At 40.1% G+C, this 18,284-nt stretch overlaps 1 protein-coding gene across 1 annotated transcript in view; it reads right to left on the reverse strand.

Annotated features, from left to right (window-relative positions):
- Positions 1–18,284, reverse strand: part of LOC119429101 (receptor tyrosine-protein kinase erbB-4) — a 297,900-nt gene that overhangs the window by 179,640 nt on the left and 99,976 nt on the right. The window contains exons 4-5 of the mRNA XM_037696818.1: positions 7,644–7,778; positions 2,482–2,547 (exon numbers count right to left, since the gene is read on the reverse strand). Of these exons, the coding sequence (XP_037552746.1) occupies positions 2,482–2,547; positions 7,644–7,778 (201 nt within the window). The remainder of the gene's footprint in view (positions 1–2,481; positions 2,548–7,643; positions 7,779–18,284) is intronic.

Genomic DNA, 18,284 nt, shown 5'->3' on the forward strand with positions numbered 1-18,284 from the left:
CATCCATCCATCCATCCATCCATCCATCCATCCATCCATCCATCCATTATCTTTAACCTCTTCTTTCTTTCCGGGTCGTGTGGCTCACTGGCATCCATGTCCAGGAGTCACTGTTCAAGAGATGAGGACACCCTGGACAGGTCTCCAGTCCATCGAAGGGACACAGAGACAAATGAGACAAACAACCATTCACTCTCTCACTCACACCTAGAGACAATTTAGAGTAACTAATCAGTCTAACACGCATGTTTTTGGTCTGTGGGAAGAAACCAGAATACCCGGAGAAAACTCACGCATGTACGGAGAGAACAACGAAGAGAACTCCACCTAGAAAAGCCCCCGGCCGGGATTTGAACCGGCGACCTTCTCACTGAGCCGCAACAGCTCTACCAACTGTTCTACAATGCTTCCTGAGTTAAAAATAGATTTCACAAGCCTCATCAGACTTGAAACCAAGAAGTGGTCATAGTTTTGGCTAAGTCTTCATCACTTGTTGCTTTATTTTGAAACATTTTGTCTTTGCTATGCATGTTAATTACAAGTCAATACGCCTCTCTAGATGCAAATTTAATAAGACATATTTTATATTTTTCATATTCCTTATTTTTTGGTTCCTAGCTGACATTGTTAATTTTTTTATGTTGCTTATGTAAGCATTTTTGCATTTCAACAAGTCTGCTATAATGTCAGAGGTGAAAACAAAAAGGTTATTAGCAAAGATAATGTACTCCTCTGGAATATTGCCATGTTTCAATGTACAACTACAGTGAGGTGTTGCAATGTAGAGACATCTTGTACTGGAACTAGTCACTCATAAAATATAAAGAGGGAGACAGTGACTGAGCCCTGAAATGTTTATGAGGGCTGGCAAAGCTGGAAATATTCCCAACTTAGCCATAGGGTTGGATTTGACCATTTTTAAGGCTCAAGACTGCACCCTAGGCCACGAGAAAACTTTGAGTATTTAGAAATTACAACTTGGTTTCTGTGTTTGACACTCTTACTGTAAAGTATTAGATATGTTTTGTGAGTTCTGGTGCAACAGCAGTCATGACAGCATCTCCATAAAGCTTGTCAGCAGAAGGAAACATGAAGTGCTCTAAAATGTCCTGGTAGATCTATGTAGATGCTGTGCTGTGACTGTGGACTTCAGAAAACTCAGTGGACCAACACCAGCAGAGGACATGGCCCCAAATCATCACTGTGGAAACTTCACACTGGACTTCAAGCAACGTGTATTCTGGGTCTCTCCACTCTTCCTCCAGATTAGGGTGTGGCACCAGGAGTTCACAAACTTGAAACTCCACTTCTTCTTCTTTCGGCTTTCCCTCTTCAGGGGTCTCCACAGCGAGTCATCCGCCATCTCACTCTGTCCTCTGCATCTTCTGTCCTCACTCCAACTACCTCCATGTCCTCTCTAACTGCATCAATATATATCCTCTTTGTCTTTTTCCTGGCAGCTGCATTTCTAACATCCTTCTATCAATATACCCACTGTCCCTTCTCAGGACATGTCCAAACCATCTCAGTCTGGCCTCTCTAACTTTATCTCCCAGTTGTTCAACCTGTGCTGTACCTCTGATGATCTCATTCCTAATCTTATCCATCCTTGTAACTCCCAAAAAGAACCTCAACATCTTCATTTCTGCCACTTCCAGTTCTTTCTCCTGTCTTTTTGTTCATGTCTCTGTCTCCAGACCATACAACATAACTGGTCTCACCGCCGTCTTGTCAACTTTTCCTTTGACTTTTGCTGACACTGTTTTGCCACAAATCACTCCTGAAACTTTTCTCCATCCACTCCATCCTGCCTGGACTCTCTTCTTCACCTCTTTACCACATTCTCCATTTTCCTGGACAGTGGACCCCAAGTACTTGAAGTCCTGCACCTTTGTGACCTCTGTTCCTTGTAGCGTCATTGTTCCACCGGCCTCCCTCTTATTCATATGTACTCTGTCTTACTATGGCTGACTTTCATTCCTTTTCTTTCATGTGCATGCCTCCACCTCTCCAAGTTATCTTCCACTTGTTGCCTGTTCTTACCAGGTAACAGATGTCAAAGACACAAGATTCTCAAGTTACTAAAATAACTTATCTTGAGCACAGTGGGGTTTACTTTCTCTGGATTACTTCTTAAAAGACAACTATTTTCTCAACAGTGACATTTTTTTCTGTAAATTGACTTTTTTGTTACTCTCCACACTTTTTCTTTGCTAGAAAATGGACAGTTTTTCTGTCAATAGTCTTGTTTCCAGTCAAAATTGTGACTTTTCTGTCAATATTTACACTTTTTCTACCTGTAAAATACCATTTTCTGTCATTAATTTCACTTTTCTTGTGAATAATCTCTAAACTTTATTTGTGACATTTACATTTTATTCTCCAAACCTAAAATTTTCCCCAAATCCCAACAACATGTACTTTGCATATAAAAAATGCCTACAGAAGTCCAGGGACACCATGTATGTTGCACATACTCACAGGTTTGACACTGGCTTTCCTGGGGGCCCCAGCAGCGTCCGTTACATGAACGGTGACAGCGTTTGCCTGCAAAGAAACACAATGACAAACACAGCTTTGATACATGACACACAGAGGCACAATACCTTCTTACATGCTAAACACCGATATTTTCCCCCTGACTGGTGACTCGCCTGTCGAATCATCTCCGCTGTTAAGACAAAAGACAGCAGCCGCTCGAGGTCTGTGAGGAACAGAAGTGTGAAATACGGGCGCGTACTCCCTTTTGTCAGGCGTTCATAAGGAAAGTGGGAGCTGACAGAATGCTCACAGCCCTCATCTGCCAGTGGCCCATCATCAGGACTTAATTGACTACGGGTTAATTACAGAGGACGTGGAACAGAATCGCTGTCACCCAGCCACTCCAACCACTCCCACAGTGGGGTCATTAATGTTAAATACCGACTACATCTCAGCAACGGGCCTCAATTTGGCAACCTCAGCGCCCACACACTCTTGTCATTTTATGTTTTTGGCCCACCTCTTCTATTCTTTGTTGCTTTTTGTCCACCCTCCTTTGCTCGTACCATCTAATCAACAAAATAAAGCAATGGTTCCCACATTTCTACTTTAGTGTCTCCTAAGAGTTTTTAAACAAAGTGATGTTATCACCTGCTGCTGAAAAGCAGAAGGTGGGTGATCATGTTTATGCACGTTCATTTGTTGGTAAAATATGTCATTGACAGGGGAATGGATATCAATAAAACTTTAGAAAGGAATTATTGAAAGTTTGTCTAAAACTAACTTTTGGAGTCAGTCGGATTTAGGATGGCTACAGCTAATCAAACTTGGCTATACGTCAGTCCTTTTTGTAGATACTGAGCTAAAATTTGGTGTGGTGGTAGCCGGAAGTCTTCTCCAACACATAATTGTAGTGCTAACAGATTGTTCAAGATCTCGAATTATTGCATTAGGTTGTGCAAAACATTATTTTTAAGATCGATCAGAACAACCTAAATTCTTATTGTAGTTACAGTAAAAACTCTTTGATGAGACTGAGGAAAATATGTTAAAGAGGCAAGGGGGAAGTTCACACAATATAAAATAAAACATAGGTATTATCATACACGGGTAAAACTGCATAGAATTAAATTTATGAAGGATAATAAATGCTGGAAATGCAAATCAGAAGTACAAGTAGGAACATTTTTACACAGTATATGGTACTGCAAACTGGTGAAACCCTTTTGGGTTGAAGTGGTGGATTTGTTGAGTAATCGGACAAATGTAGTTGTCCCATTGACACCTGCGGTATGCCTGTTGAGAGATAGAACCGAAATAACAAATGTACCTAAAAGAATGCTCTTTGTGATTGTGACTGGACTGATTACACCACCTCTAGGGTGATTCTGAAACGCTGGAAATCAAGATTATCCCCAAAGCTGAAAGAATGGACAGATGCCATGGTGGAGATTTCATCTTATGAATCCATGATGCATAGACTGGAGGACAGAGGGCAAGAAGGACAGGAGGAAGAAACCCCACGGGATATGGTTTGGACTGCTAAAGGATGACAGGCTTCAATGGGTATGGACGATACTATGCACCAACATTTATATCAATGCCATTCTGTAGCAAACATGTACAGAAATTAATGCAGAAATGCAGGAGAAATGAACGTAAGTGGAGAAAGAACAAACTCCAAGTCTCTTTTGATATACAGAGAGAGATGGTGTCACTATCAAGGTGCTGTGAAAACAGCCAGAGCAAAATATTTCACTGACATTATTGTTGCTAACTCTCACAACCACTGTGCTCTTTATAATACAATCAACACGGTTTTCAATGCACATGAACCGGCCCCTCTGGAAGCATCCGGAGAACTTTGTGATAAGTTTCTTAATTTTTTTCTTGGACAAGGTTATTAACACTAGGGCTTGTATCTCTTTTCCATCCCATGACCCTTCCATCCCGGTCCCCTGTCCTGCTGTTTTTGATCATTTGGAGCTTATTTCCCTCTCCTATCTAGAGAAACTGGTCACCAGTATGAAATCATTGTGTTCCCCACTTGATGTTGTTCCTCCATGTTTTCTTAAGGAGGTATTTTCTACTGTTGGCTCCTTTATCCTAAATGTGATCAACAGCAGTTTGATGTTTAGTGTGGTACCAAGTAATTTTAGACATGCTGTGGTGCAGACATTGTTGAAACAACCTGGCCTTGATGCATCTTATTTGTCAAACTTTAGGCCAATCTCAAAGTTACCCTTTATATCCAACATTTTGGAAAAAAATGTTTACACCCAGCTGAAGGCCTTTTTGGATGAATTTAAAAATCTTGCAGGTCTTCCAGTCTGGTTTCAAAATGTACCACTCACTGAATTTGCTCTTTTAAGGGATATTAATTACATATTTTTAGCACTGGATTCTGGAAACTGTGTTTTACTTGTGCTTTTAGATTTAACAACTGCTTTCGACACAGTCGACCATGACATTCTCATCTCCAGATTAGAACAGTGGGTGGACATCACTGGTTCAGCTCTTCAGTGGTTTAGGTCCTCCATTTCTGATAGAAATTTCAGAGTGATGATGGATTATTTTACCTCTGCTTCTGCTGCCCTCCCCTGGGGGGGTACCCCAGGGCTCTATTCTTGGTCCTCTCCTGTTCTCTCTTTATCTTCTGCCACTGGGTTCTATTCTCAGAAGCATGGTGTGCAATTTAATTTATATACGGATGACTATCAAGTCTACTTCCCTTTGAAACATAATGGCTCCACTCAGTCTCTCCTGGACTGTCTTGATGACGTTAGAGGATGGATGGCACTTAATTCCCTCCATTTTAACAACAAAAAAAAAGACCAAGGTTATGGTCTTTAAATCCAGTGGTCCTAGCAGTTTCCCCACCTTTGATTTTTCCTCTTTGGCCCCATATGAAAAAATCCATTGTTTCAAATTTAGGAGTGAAAATGGACCCCTGCCTGAAACTTGACTGCCATGTCAACAGCATGGTTAAGTTATCTTTCTTTCAGCTGAGGCGCCTGTCAAAAATCAAACCCCTCCTTTCTAGACACCACTTAGAGACAGTAATCCATGCTTTTATTACTTCACGCCTAGATTATTGTAACTCTCTTTTGATCGGAGTTAGCCAGGCCTCGCTCTCACGGTTACAGCTGGCACAAAATGCTGCTGCATGATTTTTGACTGGTACAGACATGTGTGAGCACATTACTCCAGTTTTGATGTCCCTTCATTGGCTTCCTGTCCAGTTTCAAATCCATTTTAAAGTTCCATTGTTTGTTTTTACGTCTTTGAACAGTCTTAGTCCTTCTTATTTGTCTGAACTGCTTCACCTTTACATGCCATCACGTGCTCTTAGATCCTCTGACCAGATGCTTTTAGCAGCCCTGAAAACCTTTTATAAATCCAGAGGAGACAGAGCCTTTTCATCTCTGGCTCCTAAATTGTGGAATGAGCTGCCTCTGAAAGTCAGGCAGGCCCCATCAATCTCTGTTTTTAAAACTCATTTAAGAACACTTTTATTTTTTCATTGGCTTTTAACTTAGAGTGAACAAGCATCTCTGTCTTAATGTTGTATTCATTTACTTGTGATGTTCAGATTTTTTTATATATATATATATATATATTTATTTGTTTTATTGTTTTACTGTTGTTTTTTGTTTGTTTTCATTTTTGTACAGCACTTTGGATGGCTGCGATGTTGTATTTTAAGTTCTTTAGAAATAAATTGGTATGGTATGGTATGTCAAGGTTAATTACCCTGTACCGACTAGACCGTTTATGTTTATAATTTTGTTTGTATTTTGAAACTGTTCATATGTGAAAATCAATACAAATTTAAATTACAAAAAAAAACCACATCTTTGATGAAAAGGTGATGGGTGATTTATTCTTTCAAGGAATGCTTAGCCCTAGCTTGCCTCACATAAACGGAACAACTCGTTATAATTTTAAAACTTGGAACACCCCAGTTTGAATTAATTAACTTTAGTAGCAAATTAGTCCTTTGTTTGTCTATGCTGTTCAGGTTTTTTTCTTCTGCTTTCAGCTGTTCCCTTCTTCAGGGGTCGCCAAAGCGAATTAACTTGCATGAAGACTTGGCAATTGATTTTACGTAGATGCCCTTCCTGACGCAACAACAGACCACCGAATTACTACAGCCCTCTGAGTGGAGCAGAAAGTTGCCATCTAGAATGCCCGGGGCAGCAAATGGTGGGCCATACTCAAGGACCCAGAGTGCCATTGAAGTTTGAGGCAGGTGTTTCCAACTCATATTTTTGATGTTGTCGGTCCGGGGAGTTGACCCGGTGACCTTCCAATCACAGGTCCACCTTCTCTAGCCTCTGCGCCACTACTCTCCCCATAAGCTTATGGCATCTGGTATTCCCAGGCAGTCTCCACATCCAAGTACTAACCAGGCCTGACCCTGCTTAGCTTCCGAGATCAGATTAGATTGGACATGTTTGGGGTGGTATGACCGTAAACATGAAGTGAGTAACTGAAAATCTACACTAATGAAAAGTGTTCTTTAAATTTTCTTGCTAATCGTGAGAATCATCAGTTAATGTCTTTTGGTGACGTTTGATGCAGCTGCTGTCCCCATTAAGACGTCAAAATGTTCTCACACAGACAGCCTGAAGAAACATCCCCATGTCTTCCCTGTAAAATGAGCGAAAGGCTCGTCCAACAATGGGGAGAAAAGTTTAAGGGAGTTCTTCTGGCACCAAATGTCTGCTGGACAGCAAAGCCTTCTTTTCAAACTGGGTGGGCAACGCCAAATCAGCTGTCAGATCCAGTGAGCTTTACAAAGAACGCAGTGGACAGCAGCTCCATGGGGCTTGCTTTGGAGCTGCGATCACCCCACCACAATAGAAAGGTTCACACGTTGATCTAACGCTTTGTGATTTAGCCTCCAAATCACCGCCAGGCAAACAGAGTGAATAAAAGAGAGGGATAGGTCACCACTGTTGACGCTGCTGGTGTTTGTGTGGACCTCTGGGTGAACGATCAAAATGTCTGAATTGCAGACAAAGTCACCACTGGATGCGCTTTTTCAACAAGTATATCGTTATAATTTGAAAAACACATAAAACTTCATATCCACATGTTTTTGTATGTGAGCACTGTTAAACAAACCGATGAATACCAAAGTGTCAGATTTTACTCACATCCGTTGTTGCTGTTGTTGGACGGTACCACCAGCAGCTCAGCCTGGGGATTCTTGATAATATCCCGCCAGTGGATGGTGTCGGCATGACACAGGAACTTGTTCTGGTCAACGTAAACACCTCCATTCAGGATTTCTGCACAAGGAGAAAAAAAAAAGACAGAGAAAGCTAAATAAGCACATAGACATGGATTTATATTGGATTTATAGTACATGCACATGATGGCAGAAAATCAATGCTTCAAGGTTAACTCTTCTTGTTCTTTTGTCTCCAAGTACCGTGTTGCAGACAGGGTGGGGGGATTGACGTGCATCTGAGCATGAAGATGAATGCTATTGACAAAGGCACGCAGTAATTCAATACCATGTCCAAAGACACTGATGGTTTACATAAAGAGAATAGTCAAAAAAATTATAAATGGATTTTTGTCTGCAAGCTCAATGGTGAGGCTTTTAAGGAGGTTTCTTCTTGTATAATTTCCTAATCATGAGTCGAGTAATAAATCCTTTCATTTAGTTAATGACTCAGAATGTCACAAAAAAGACACCAGATACTTGTTTTGCTAATTAAAACGGAATTGGTAAACTGGCGCTAATAAAAAGCAAAAGTGCTCAGAAGAATTTGGGTGTATTTAAATATTTGGTTTTGTTTTTATTTGGGGTGTATTTAAATGGTTTATCTTCTTATAAGGAGTACCACCTCAGAAAATACGAAGTTCTTCAAGTACTTCAGTTACGACACTAAATCAGTAGTAGACACGTATCCTACTGGTTTTAATATAACAACCAAACCTGCGGTCAAGAATCCCCATTGGCTCAGGGACGGACACCAATGCTTAACTGAGCTGAAAGTGTTTAGTGGAAGTGACTGAAGAGCCTGATGATTTGTAGGTTTACTACTGAATATGTGTCCCACAACTTTAACAAACCTATAGGTATACCAAGGTTAAGTCAGGTCCTCTGGACGGATTATTCTTTTTGAAACGTTTCATCTTTTATCCAAAAGACAAAACGTTTGATTCCGTCCAGAGGACCTGACTAAACCTCGTTAGATTTATCTACCTGGATTATTGAGCATGAATCATGAAACCTAAGTAGTAGTACACACGTATCCTAAAGGTTTTCATATAACAACCAAACCTACCATAAAAAATCTCCATTGGCTCAGGGATGGACACTAAGGCCTGATCATGCTCAACTGAGCTGAGAGTGTTTAGTAGAAGTGGCTGAAGAGCCTGATGAATCATAGATTTACTACTGAAGATGTGTCTCAGAACTTTAGCAAACCTATAAGTATACCAAGGTTAAGTCAGGTCCTTTGGAAAAAATTCTTCTTGTTGAAACACTTTGTCTTTTATTCAAAAGACAAAACGTTTCAACAAGAAGAATCCATCCAGAGGACCTGACTTAACCTTATTAGATTTATCTACCTGGGTTATTGAGAATGCATCATGAAACCTAAGTAAAGTAAAGTAAAATGCTATGTGTTGTCATTTCCCATACAATAGTGAAATTTGTTCTCTGCAATTTACCCATTGCACCTGGGATACACCCAGGTGGAGCAGTGGGCAGCTATGTGGGCACCCGGGGATCAATTGGGGATTGGGTGTCTTGCTCAGAGACACCACGACATGTGGGAATGGCTGGGGATTGAACCTGGGACTTTCGGGTCCCAGGTCAGCTACCCTGCCTCTACCCCATCTCGGCCCCCCCCATACCTATACCTGTACCTATAGGTACTTTGATCACTTAAAATTCTAACCATTTTTACTACTGAGATTACCAGAGGAGGTCCTGATAGACTACAAACAGTTTCAGTTATTGAGTTGCTTCAGGGGAAACAATCAAGAAACAAAAATACCACCTAACCATGGTTGATGGTTCTGCTCCAAAGCTAGTATTTGACTAGGCTGCAACTGTTGGAGAGTAGTTGAAGACCAACAACCGTGAGTCTCTGCAATGTCTCGCAACATCACAAAGGCTGACGTTTAAATTCTAAACATGTTCAGAAACATTTGTAGGACATATTTTCTCTCAACCTTGAGTTTTTGCAGGAGTCAGGAATCTGCCTTAATTTAGTTTCCAAACTTATAGAGCGCTGGATTTGTATTTTGACACCTGGACCAGAGTTCTCCCGAAGAACATTTGTGGTTACAACTCCAGATGTTCAATTCTTAAAAACACTTGATGCTTAAATGAAGTGTAAAGGGTGACTGCTGAATGACTTCACTAAAAGCTGATGATGAAGGTTAAACCGGGTCGTTAAAGTTGAAACCAAAAGAGCAGGAACTGAAGGGAACAGAACAGTAGGCAAAAAACTAAAAACAGTTCCTGAAGAATTTTTTATGCATATTTGAAGTAATTGAAGAGCTATCAATGAATCTGAGTATATACTTTTTTTTTCTCTTTTTAAAGTAAGTGTTTTGAAAAGTATAGGTTACAAAAACCAAAGGTCAATAACTCCCGAGTAAACAGAATAGTATTCACAAAGTATGTTCAAAAAGATAGCAAAACATTAAAAAACAAAAAGTCATATTAAAAAGAATCAGGGTCACCATAGAAAGAATACAAATATAGCATTCACATAATGTAAAAAAGACAAGTTCAAATCAGCCCATCTTCATTTCTAAAATGGACTCTAGTTGATGAAATCAACAAGTCTGAACATTCAGAAATTTTAAGTGCATTCCCATGATCCTTTAAGGGCTAAAATCATCAAATGAAAAACAGGTTTCATGGCTTGTTTCACGTGGTTCTATCAAATCGACAGCTTGCACAACTCAAGACAAAGACAGAGTCTGCAAATGGCATTTGGTAAATAATAAAAATATGCTTTTTTCAAGAACCGGTGCCCTTAAACAGATGCCAGACGGTTGAGTATGATAATAAATTCTAATCCTCCTCCATGTTACTAATCCATGTTTTGGACATGGACTTTGTATAAAATGAGGCTTCTGTAATCCACCTCCTTCCCAAACCATGACCTGAGGCAGAAGAGCCACCGCCGGCGCTTTCGTATCTCTTGCCCAGATCCATTGTTAAACCTTGCAAGGGGATTTAGATGCAATCACCTTGCATCCATTTATCCTTGCATATGAAGGACGGCATGGTTCCAGGAAAGTACTTGTTATAATAAATTAAATTTAATTCAAAAGAAGTAGGAATATGGTTCAGATTAGGAGTGAATAAGCTGAAAAACTAAAGGAGGGTATCGTCTCTCAGCAGATTATTAACAGCATGTGAGTTATGCGGACGATTCAGCAGCCGGGGACGCTGCACGCAGGAAGCTAATCATTACCATCCGACACCCTGATTAAGGAAGTGGGCCTTGGTGGAGACAGGGACATTTATTCACAGGCCTCTTAGAGGTGACATGGCGCTTCGTCTGCCTGCTGAATGGTCTACTGCCGCAGCTTCATGTAATCATGTTTCCGTCACCATAGACGATTTATCAGGGGGCGTGTTTACATCCATGCATGGCGCAAGGGAACATTATGAAGGATATTTAAAATTCAAACAATGATTTTAATTATTGCCCACATTATAGACACAGCAATGTCTCTTCTGAATGGTTATGTACTGCAGCTCTTTAAGGATGCCGTAATTAATACTTTACTTAAGAAGCCTGATCTTGATTCAGGAATTCTGACCAATTATAGACCTATATATAATATAACATTCATCTAAAAAATTTTTTTGGAGAAAATAGTTGCAAATCCATTGTGTGAACATCTGAACAAAAATGATGTGTTTGAGGAGTGTCAGTCAGAGTTTAGAGCTCGCCATAGCACAGAAACAGCACTGGTGAAACACGAAAAGGTTAAATCATGTCATCTGGACAAGTTTCTTTAAGGGAGAAACGTTTCGTCTTTCATCCGTAAGACTTCATCAGTCTGCGGCCCGCCAACTCAGATCTGTCCCATAAATAGCCCTCATTGACGTGTTTCAAGCCAGCCTCCTGTTGAATTCCCAGAAACCGGCGCAACATAACACAATGCAAAAAAAGGGACCATCATCCAAAACAATCAATTGTCATGCATAACAATCAAATGTTTTAGGCCAGATAGCCAACTTGCTACTCACAGAAACAGCCTGTTGAAAGTTACTAATGATATTCTCATGGCCTGGACTTGTGTCTACACTAATCCTGTTAGACCTCAGAGCTGCATTTGATACAGTTGATCACAATATTCTACTACAGATAAATTAATATGATATTGGAATTACAGGAATGCTCTGAATTGGTTTAAATCATATTTATTCGATAGATTCCTGTTTGTAAATGTAAATAATGAATCTTCATCATTCACCAAAGTTAGTCATGGAGTTCTACAGGGTTCAGTGCTTGGACCAATACTCTTTACTTTATATATATGCTTCCATTAGGTAAAATTATTAAACAGTGTGGGATAAATTTAATGTTATGCTGATGATACACAGTTATATTTATCCATGAAACCCAAATAATCCAATTAGTTACTTAGATTACAAGCAAGTCTTAAAGACATAAAAACATGGACGACACTTAAATTTCTGCTCAGAAAAGACCGAGGTTGTGGTTTTTGGACCTGAGCACTTTAGGAATAAATTTTGTAGCCTTTCATTTCTTCTGGATGGCATTAATTTGGCCTCTAGTTCCAATGTATTAAACCTTAGTATTATTTTTTTTATCAGAATATGTCTTTTAACCCACACAATAAAATAGTTACTAGGACAACTTTCCTCCACCTGCGTAATATCACTGACATTAGAAACATCTTGTCCAAAAATAATGCAGAAAAACTGGTTCATGCATTAGTCACGTGGCTTATTATGAAACTTTCAGGAAGTAATCATTTGTTAAACATCCACAACTGATTTTGTCAGCATGGTTTAAGATGACTGTCACAGCAAATAAACCCTAACAAAAAAAAGAAAAAGCTCTAATTTTGCCAATTGTACTTACATAGTTAAAATTTGGTGTGGTGGTAGCTAAGCATCTTTTAATATTTATTTGGAACACTTTACATAACTTCTTTGTTTAAAACAAACAAACTGATGAAAGGGAATTTTTCCTTTCCACTGTCGCCATGGTGCTTGCTCAGGATGGGAGACTGCAACAAAGTGAAGATTCAACTTGTCTGCTGGCCTCCTTAGATAGAGAACTTTACTAATTGGCTTTTCTATGTATGTGAATGTTCCTGTAAAGTGCCCTGAGACAACTTTGTTGTGATTTGGCGCTATATAAATAAACTGAGTTGAATTGAAATAACTGTTGGAGTGATTTTTTTTTTTTTTTTTTTTGTCTTTAGCAAATTAACTCATGAACCACTGGACAGGCTTCAACAAAACTCTCAGAAAGTCATCACAGAATGTACATCTAAAACTGATTAACTTTCAGAATGAACCCAATTCAACATGCTAATTGATCTAAGACCTAAATAGCTACAACTCAGTCAATATTACAAATACTGAGCTAAAAGTTGGTGTGATGGTATCTGAGAACACAATGCACACTGAAAGAGATCTTGGGAGACCATGCATGATATTTTCATTTACCCTTTATTTTTCCAGGTAGTCTCATTGAGCCACGAGAACTCATTTTCAAGAGAGACCTGTTTAGGGAGCAGATGGTGGGGGTTGAGGGCCTTGCTCAGGGGCCCAGAGTGGGACGAATGAGGGTGGAGGGAGGTGTGGGTGTTCCACCTTTTCCACCCACATTTTTTTTATGTTGACAGTACCGGGAGGTGAACCTGCAACTTTCCGATCACAAGCCCATCTTCTAACCTCTGCGCCACCCCTCCCCCATATGTCATAAGACTGAGCCTAACTGTTTTGATGTTCTTAGTCTAAAACAGGCGTTGAAGGAGGTGGGTGGTATGCATTCCTTGGACTGCTTTCTCTTCAATTGAAATAAGAAGGCATTCACTGTCAAGCTACATGCTGAATTCAACATATATTTGGCAGGAGATTCCTCTGCGTCTTTCCTACCAACAGATTACAGCATGGCTCCCCTGACTTCACCCTGACAAGATCGAGGGCTTTCCTCTAAAAACCCTCGAACAGCACTAGCGGCCTCCATCTCTTCTTCCACGCAGCCTCACAAAGCTGGCAATTACCACAACTCACTGTGGTGTGGTAAAGGTGCAGAGAAGGCATTTCTTCTGGGCAAGCTTCCCTTCAGCGTAGCCGGACACTTGATGATGGATAAGGGCTCTGTGGCTCTCAGACAGGAATGAACTCCCGACACTGACGAACGCAGCTGAGCCGGACTATAACTTCTGGTCTTTTATGTAGTGGAACACAGAGAAGAAGCCTTGAGGTTTCTGAATAATGTTTTTTATTTTAGGTCAGAATACGGATTCAGCAGATGTGCTTTCGTTTTTTATCTGCAGATGATTTGTGGTTTCTTTAAAAGTGTACAAAAACCCAATACTAGTGTACCATTTGCAACTATTCCAATGGCAAATGCGTACTAAAGGCTGAGAAGACCATCCTATAAGATAAAGACCATCTTTTCAAGGGAAGGGACTGTTATAGCAGTTTTACACAAATCTTGAAAATACCATTATCCACAATCTCATGCCTAAAGTATGTGTTTTAAACTACTCCCAGCTACTACCACTGCAAATATTAGCTGAATTTCAGTCTGAGCTGCAGCCATCCATCCAACCATCCATTATCTTTACCCGCTTATTCCATTTTGGGTCACGGGGGTCGCCGGTGCCCATGTCCAGCAATCACTGTGCTAGAGGCGGGGTACACCCTGGACGGGTCGCAAGTCCATCACAGGGCCACATAGAGACAAACAACCATTCACTCTCTCACTCACACCTAGGGACAATTTAAAGTTACCAATCAGCCTAACATGCATGTTTTTGGTCTGTGGGAGGAAACCGGAGTACCCGGAAAAAACCCACGCATGCACGGAAAGAACATGCAAACTCCACCCAGAAAGGCCCCTGGACCGGGGTTTGAACCAAGGACCTGCTCGCTGAGAGGCAGCAGCTCTACCAGTTGCACCACCGTGCTGCCCTGAGTTGCAGCCATTTTTGTGAATTTTATTATTATTATTTTTAGCTTTTATTTATACAGGTAGTCTCATTGAGCCACGAGAACTCATTTTCAAGAGAGACCTGTTTAGGGAGCAGATGGGGGTTAAGGGCCTTGCTCATGGGCCCAAAGTGGGGCGAATGAGGGTGGGGGCAAGTGTGGGTACTTGACCTTCCCCACCCACATTTTTGATGTTGTTGGTACCGGGGCGTGAACCGGCGATCTTCCCACAGGCCCATCTTCTCTAACCTCTGCGCCACCACTCCCCCTATGTTGAGATCGTTGTTGAGAAGAATGTTGAGATCACTTAGCCGTAGCCACCTTCTTAAATTGAATTGACTCCGAATAATAATCCACTGTAGGTGAACATATGATATTTGCACAATGAGAGTTTCGTTACAATCCACCAAATGGTTTATGAGATATTTGGCTAACGAGCAACACAATCACAAGTAAAAGCAATGGCAAAAACAATCAGGCGTTTGGAATTTGACCAAATGAATATGGAAAATTGATGTTCTGAAACAAGAACTAACCTTATAAATGAAGATATTTTACAGAAAGAGTGAAAATGTGTTGTGTCAGAGGTCCATGCTGAAAAGAGGGAGAAATTTATTGGCGAATAAAGGAATGTTTTTTTTTTTATTGCCTTAAAGAGTGGTGAATAAATGTTGCTGTCCCAGGAGCTCTAAGAAGTAAAAAAAAAAAGAGAAAAAGTCAAAAATGACCAAATTAACTACCATTTCCACTGGTACCTTTGAGGTACCTCAGATATAATAATTTTTTGGTATTTTATAGAGTTGTCTCTTAGCAGCCCACCTAGCACAGCTCCAAATGTTCTTTTAAATGCCAGGGGCCCATCTCCAACCCCTAGACAAATCACCCACTCTGTGGTCCATCCGAGTAGAGGACATGAGTCTTCAAGCGTGGGTCGACACTGGTCATCATGATAGTTGTTTTTAAGCTTGGCAGTAAAAAAAGGTTGAGGTGAAAAACCAGGAAGTTCTGATATAAAAAAGTTTATTTTTTAAAAAGATGCAATAATTCACCAAACCTGCTCTGAATGTGAAACAAGAAAATATTTCAAAAAGCTTTTGTATGGATTTTCACAATTTGGATGGATTTTGAGGGAGTGGTGGGCCACTTTTGAAGGTGGGCCTGTGATCGAAAAGTTGCTGGTTCAGCTCCTGACAACATCAAAATGTGGGTAGCAAATGTGAAACACCCGCACCTGCCTCCACCCTCATTTGCCCCACTCTAGGCCCTTGAGTAAGGCCCTTAACCCCCATCATTTGCTCCCCTGGGTGCCCTATGGCAGTTCTCTGCGCCACACAGAAGCTGTGGTAGCTCGGCGATCTGTGGGTTGTGTCAGGAAGGACATCTGGTGTAAAAATAATTGGCAAATCTTTAAGCAAGTTATTTCAATGTGGCGATGCCTGAAGAAGGGAGCAACCGAAAAAAGAAAAAGAATGATAAATGGAATGTACTTATATAGCGCCTTTCTATCTTATCAAGACACTCAAAGCATTTTACACTACAATCTGTGCCCTCATTTACCCATTCATACAGCACTCTACTAGATCTAAAGACTAATCAGTGCTTCATCACATTCATACACCAATGGGACACACATCAGAGGCAATGAGGGGTTCAGTGTTTTGCTCAGGGACACTTCGGCATTTGAATGCTGGTGGATTCGAACCCTTAGCATCGGAGGACGACTGTTCTAACCACTCAGGCACAGCCGCCCTGAGAAGAATGAATGGATTTTCACAAAACTCTCAGACTTATGTGACGTACATCTAGAGCTGCTTAATTCCAAGTTAACCCAATTCAAAATGGCCACCACAGATAAGCAAACATAACAAATAGGAAAATGACGATAAGTCAATTTAGCAACATGATAGCTACTGATGTACAGTAGTCCCTTGTTTATCGCGGGGGATCCGTACCCTGAAGACCCGCGATAAGTGAAAAACTGCAAAGTAGGAATAGTAGTACAAGTAGTAAGTAATTGTTTATTTTAGTGTATATATATACGGTATAGTTACCCTTTGGGCTGCAGCTGGTAGCATTAATCAGAGCTTCTCCTACTTTATTATTTCATGGTGAATTTGTGGTGCTGCTTTATCGCTAAAAGCTACATGAAGGAATAGCATAGGTTGGGTCCAGCATATTAAAAATAAACCTAAACCCCTCACCTTCCACTGAGCTGTCTGGTCATAAATCCTTCGTGATATAGCAGGAGATGTGTGTGTGTGTGTGTATGTATAGGCATTTTAAACTCTTCCCACACTCTTGCAATGTTCTAAACAATGTTTCTAAACTCTAAATGCTCTAAAAGAGCACAGAATGTCATGATTTCAGCTCCCTGCCTCCGCTGCTCTCAGCCACCTGCAAGCGCTGTTGGCCACGCCCACTTCTCCGCTCTGCACAGAGAACAGCTGATCAGCTGCAGCAGGAACTTTATCCTGTGGGCTGCACAAAGATGCAGCAGGTGCTAAATAATTTAAAATAATTTATTTTAAATAAAAATTTCATGCTGATCGTGCAGCTCATCCATCAATCAGCCAACTGTGTCTGATGTTTAATCTTATTTTGAAAACCCACGATAGAGCTAGTCTGCAATAAACAAACCACAATGTAGCGAGGGACTACTGTAGTAGCTGATTGTTGTCAAGATTACCAGGTCTCTCTTGTAAAATGAGTCCCGAGGCTCAGTGGGATTAACGTGTATAAATAAAGGTTAAATGAATTAAAACATTCCACAACAACATGTGGCAATCATTATAACTGAAAACTCTGATATGACAGAGGACTGGCAATATGCATGTTTTCAGTAATTACACTCTTTAACACGTTTTTACTTGTAAAAAAAAAAATGATGTTCTTCGTATTTCTCATTTCAAATCTACATTTCCTATATAGGACCAGAGGACCAGATTAAACTTTTTTAGATTTTTTTACGTGGATTATTGAGCATACATCAAGATATTACCTATATAGGTAAATTTAAGTCCAGAAGTCCAGAAGTTGTTTTGCAAAAGGGGCACCAAGAAGGATCTATGGAAGAGGATTAGGGCCACCCTTCAGAAAAATAAAAAATAAATAAAAAAATCCTTAATCCTAACTTTAATCTCAGATTTTGGAGAAAAAAAGTCAGAACTATGAGATTAAAATTACATCTCAGATTTTATTTTATTTTTTATTTTTTTGTACAGTGGCCTCTTCTGTAGAAGTAATCCACATATATAAAACTAAATTTTCATCATAAAGCTTACATATGACACACATAAACAAAGTTGTATGAGAGTATACAAGATGTCTGGATGAAATTCAAACTTTAAAAACTGATTAAAAAGTTTAAAAAGCTTCAAACTTTCTTGTGTTGGTGACATTAAAACGATGTGGTTTGTTGTGAAAACCAGTTTACTACATTTGTTAATACTTGCTTTAAATGGATACATTGGATTGAAGTTTGGATACACCATACGAGCAAGCTGAATGGTAAAACTTATTCTCAGACACCTTTTTAAAGGACCCAACGTTTCATAGTTAATTAGAATTTAAGAGCAAAAGGGATCCACGATTAGTTGTAATAATAGACTTT

This window comes from Nematolebias whitei, chromosome 23 (genome assembly GCF_014905685.2).
Source record: "Nematolebias whitei isolate Nwh7 chromosome 23, NemWhi1, whole genome shotgun sequence".
Taxonomy (NCBI): domain Eukaryota; kingdom Metazoa; phylum Chordata; class Actinopteri; order Cyprinodontiformes; family Rivulidae; genus Nematolebias; species Nematolebias whitei.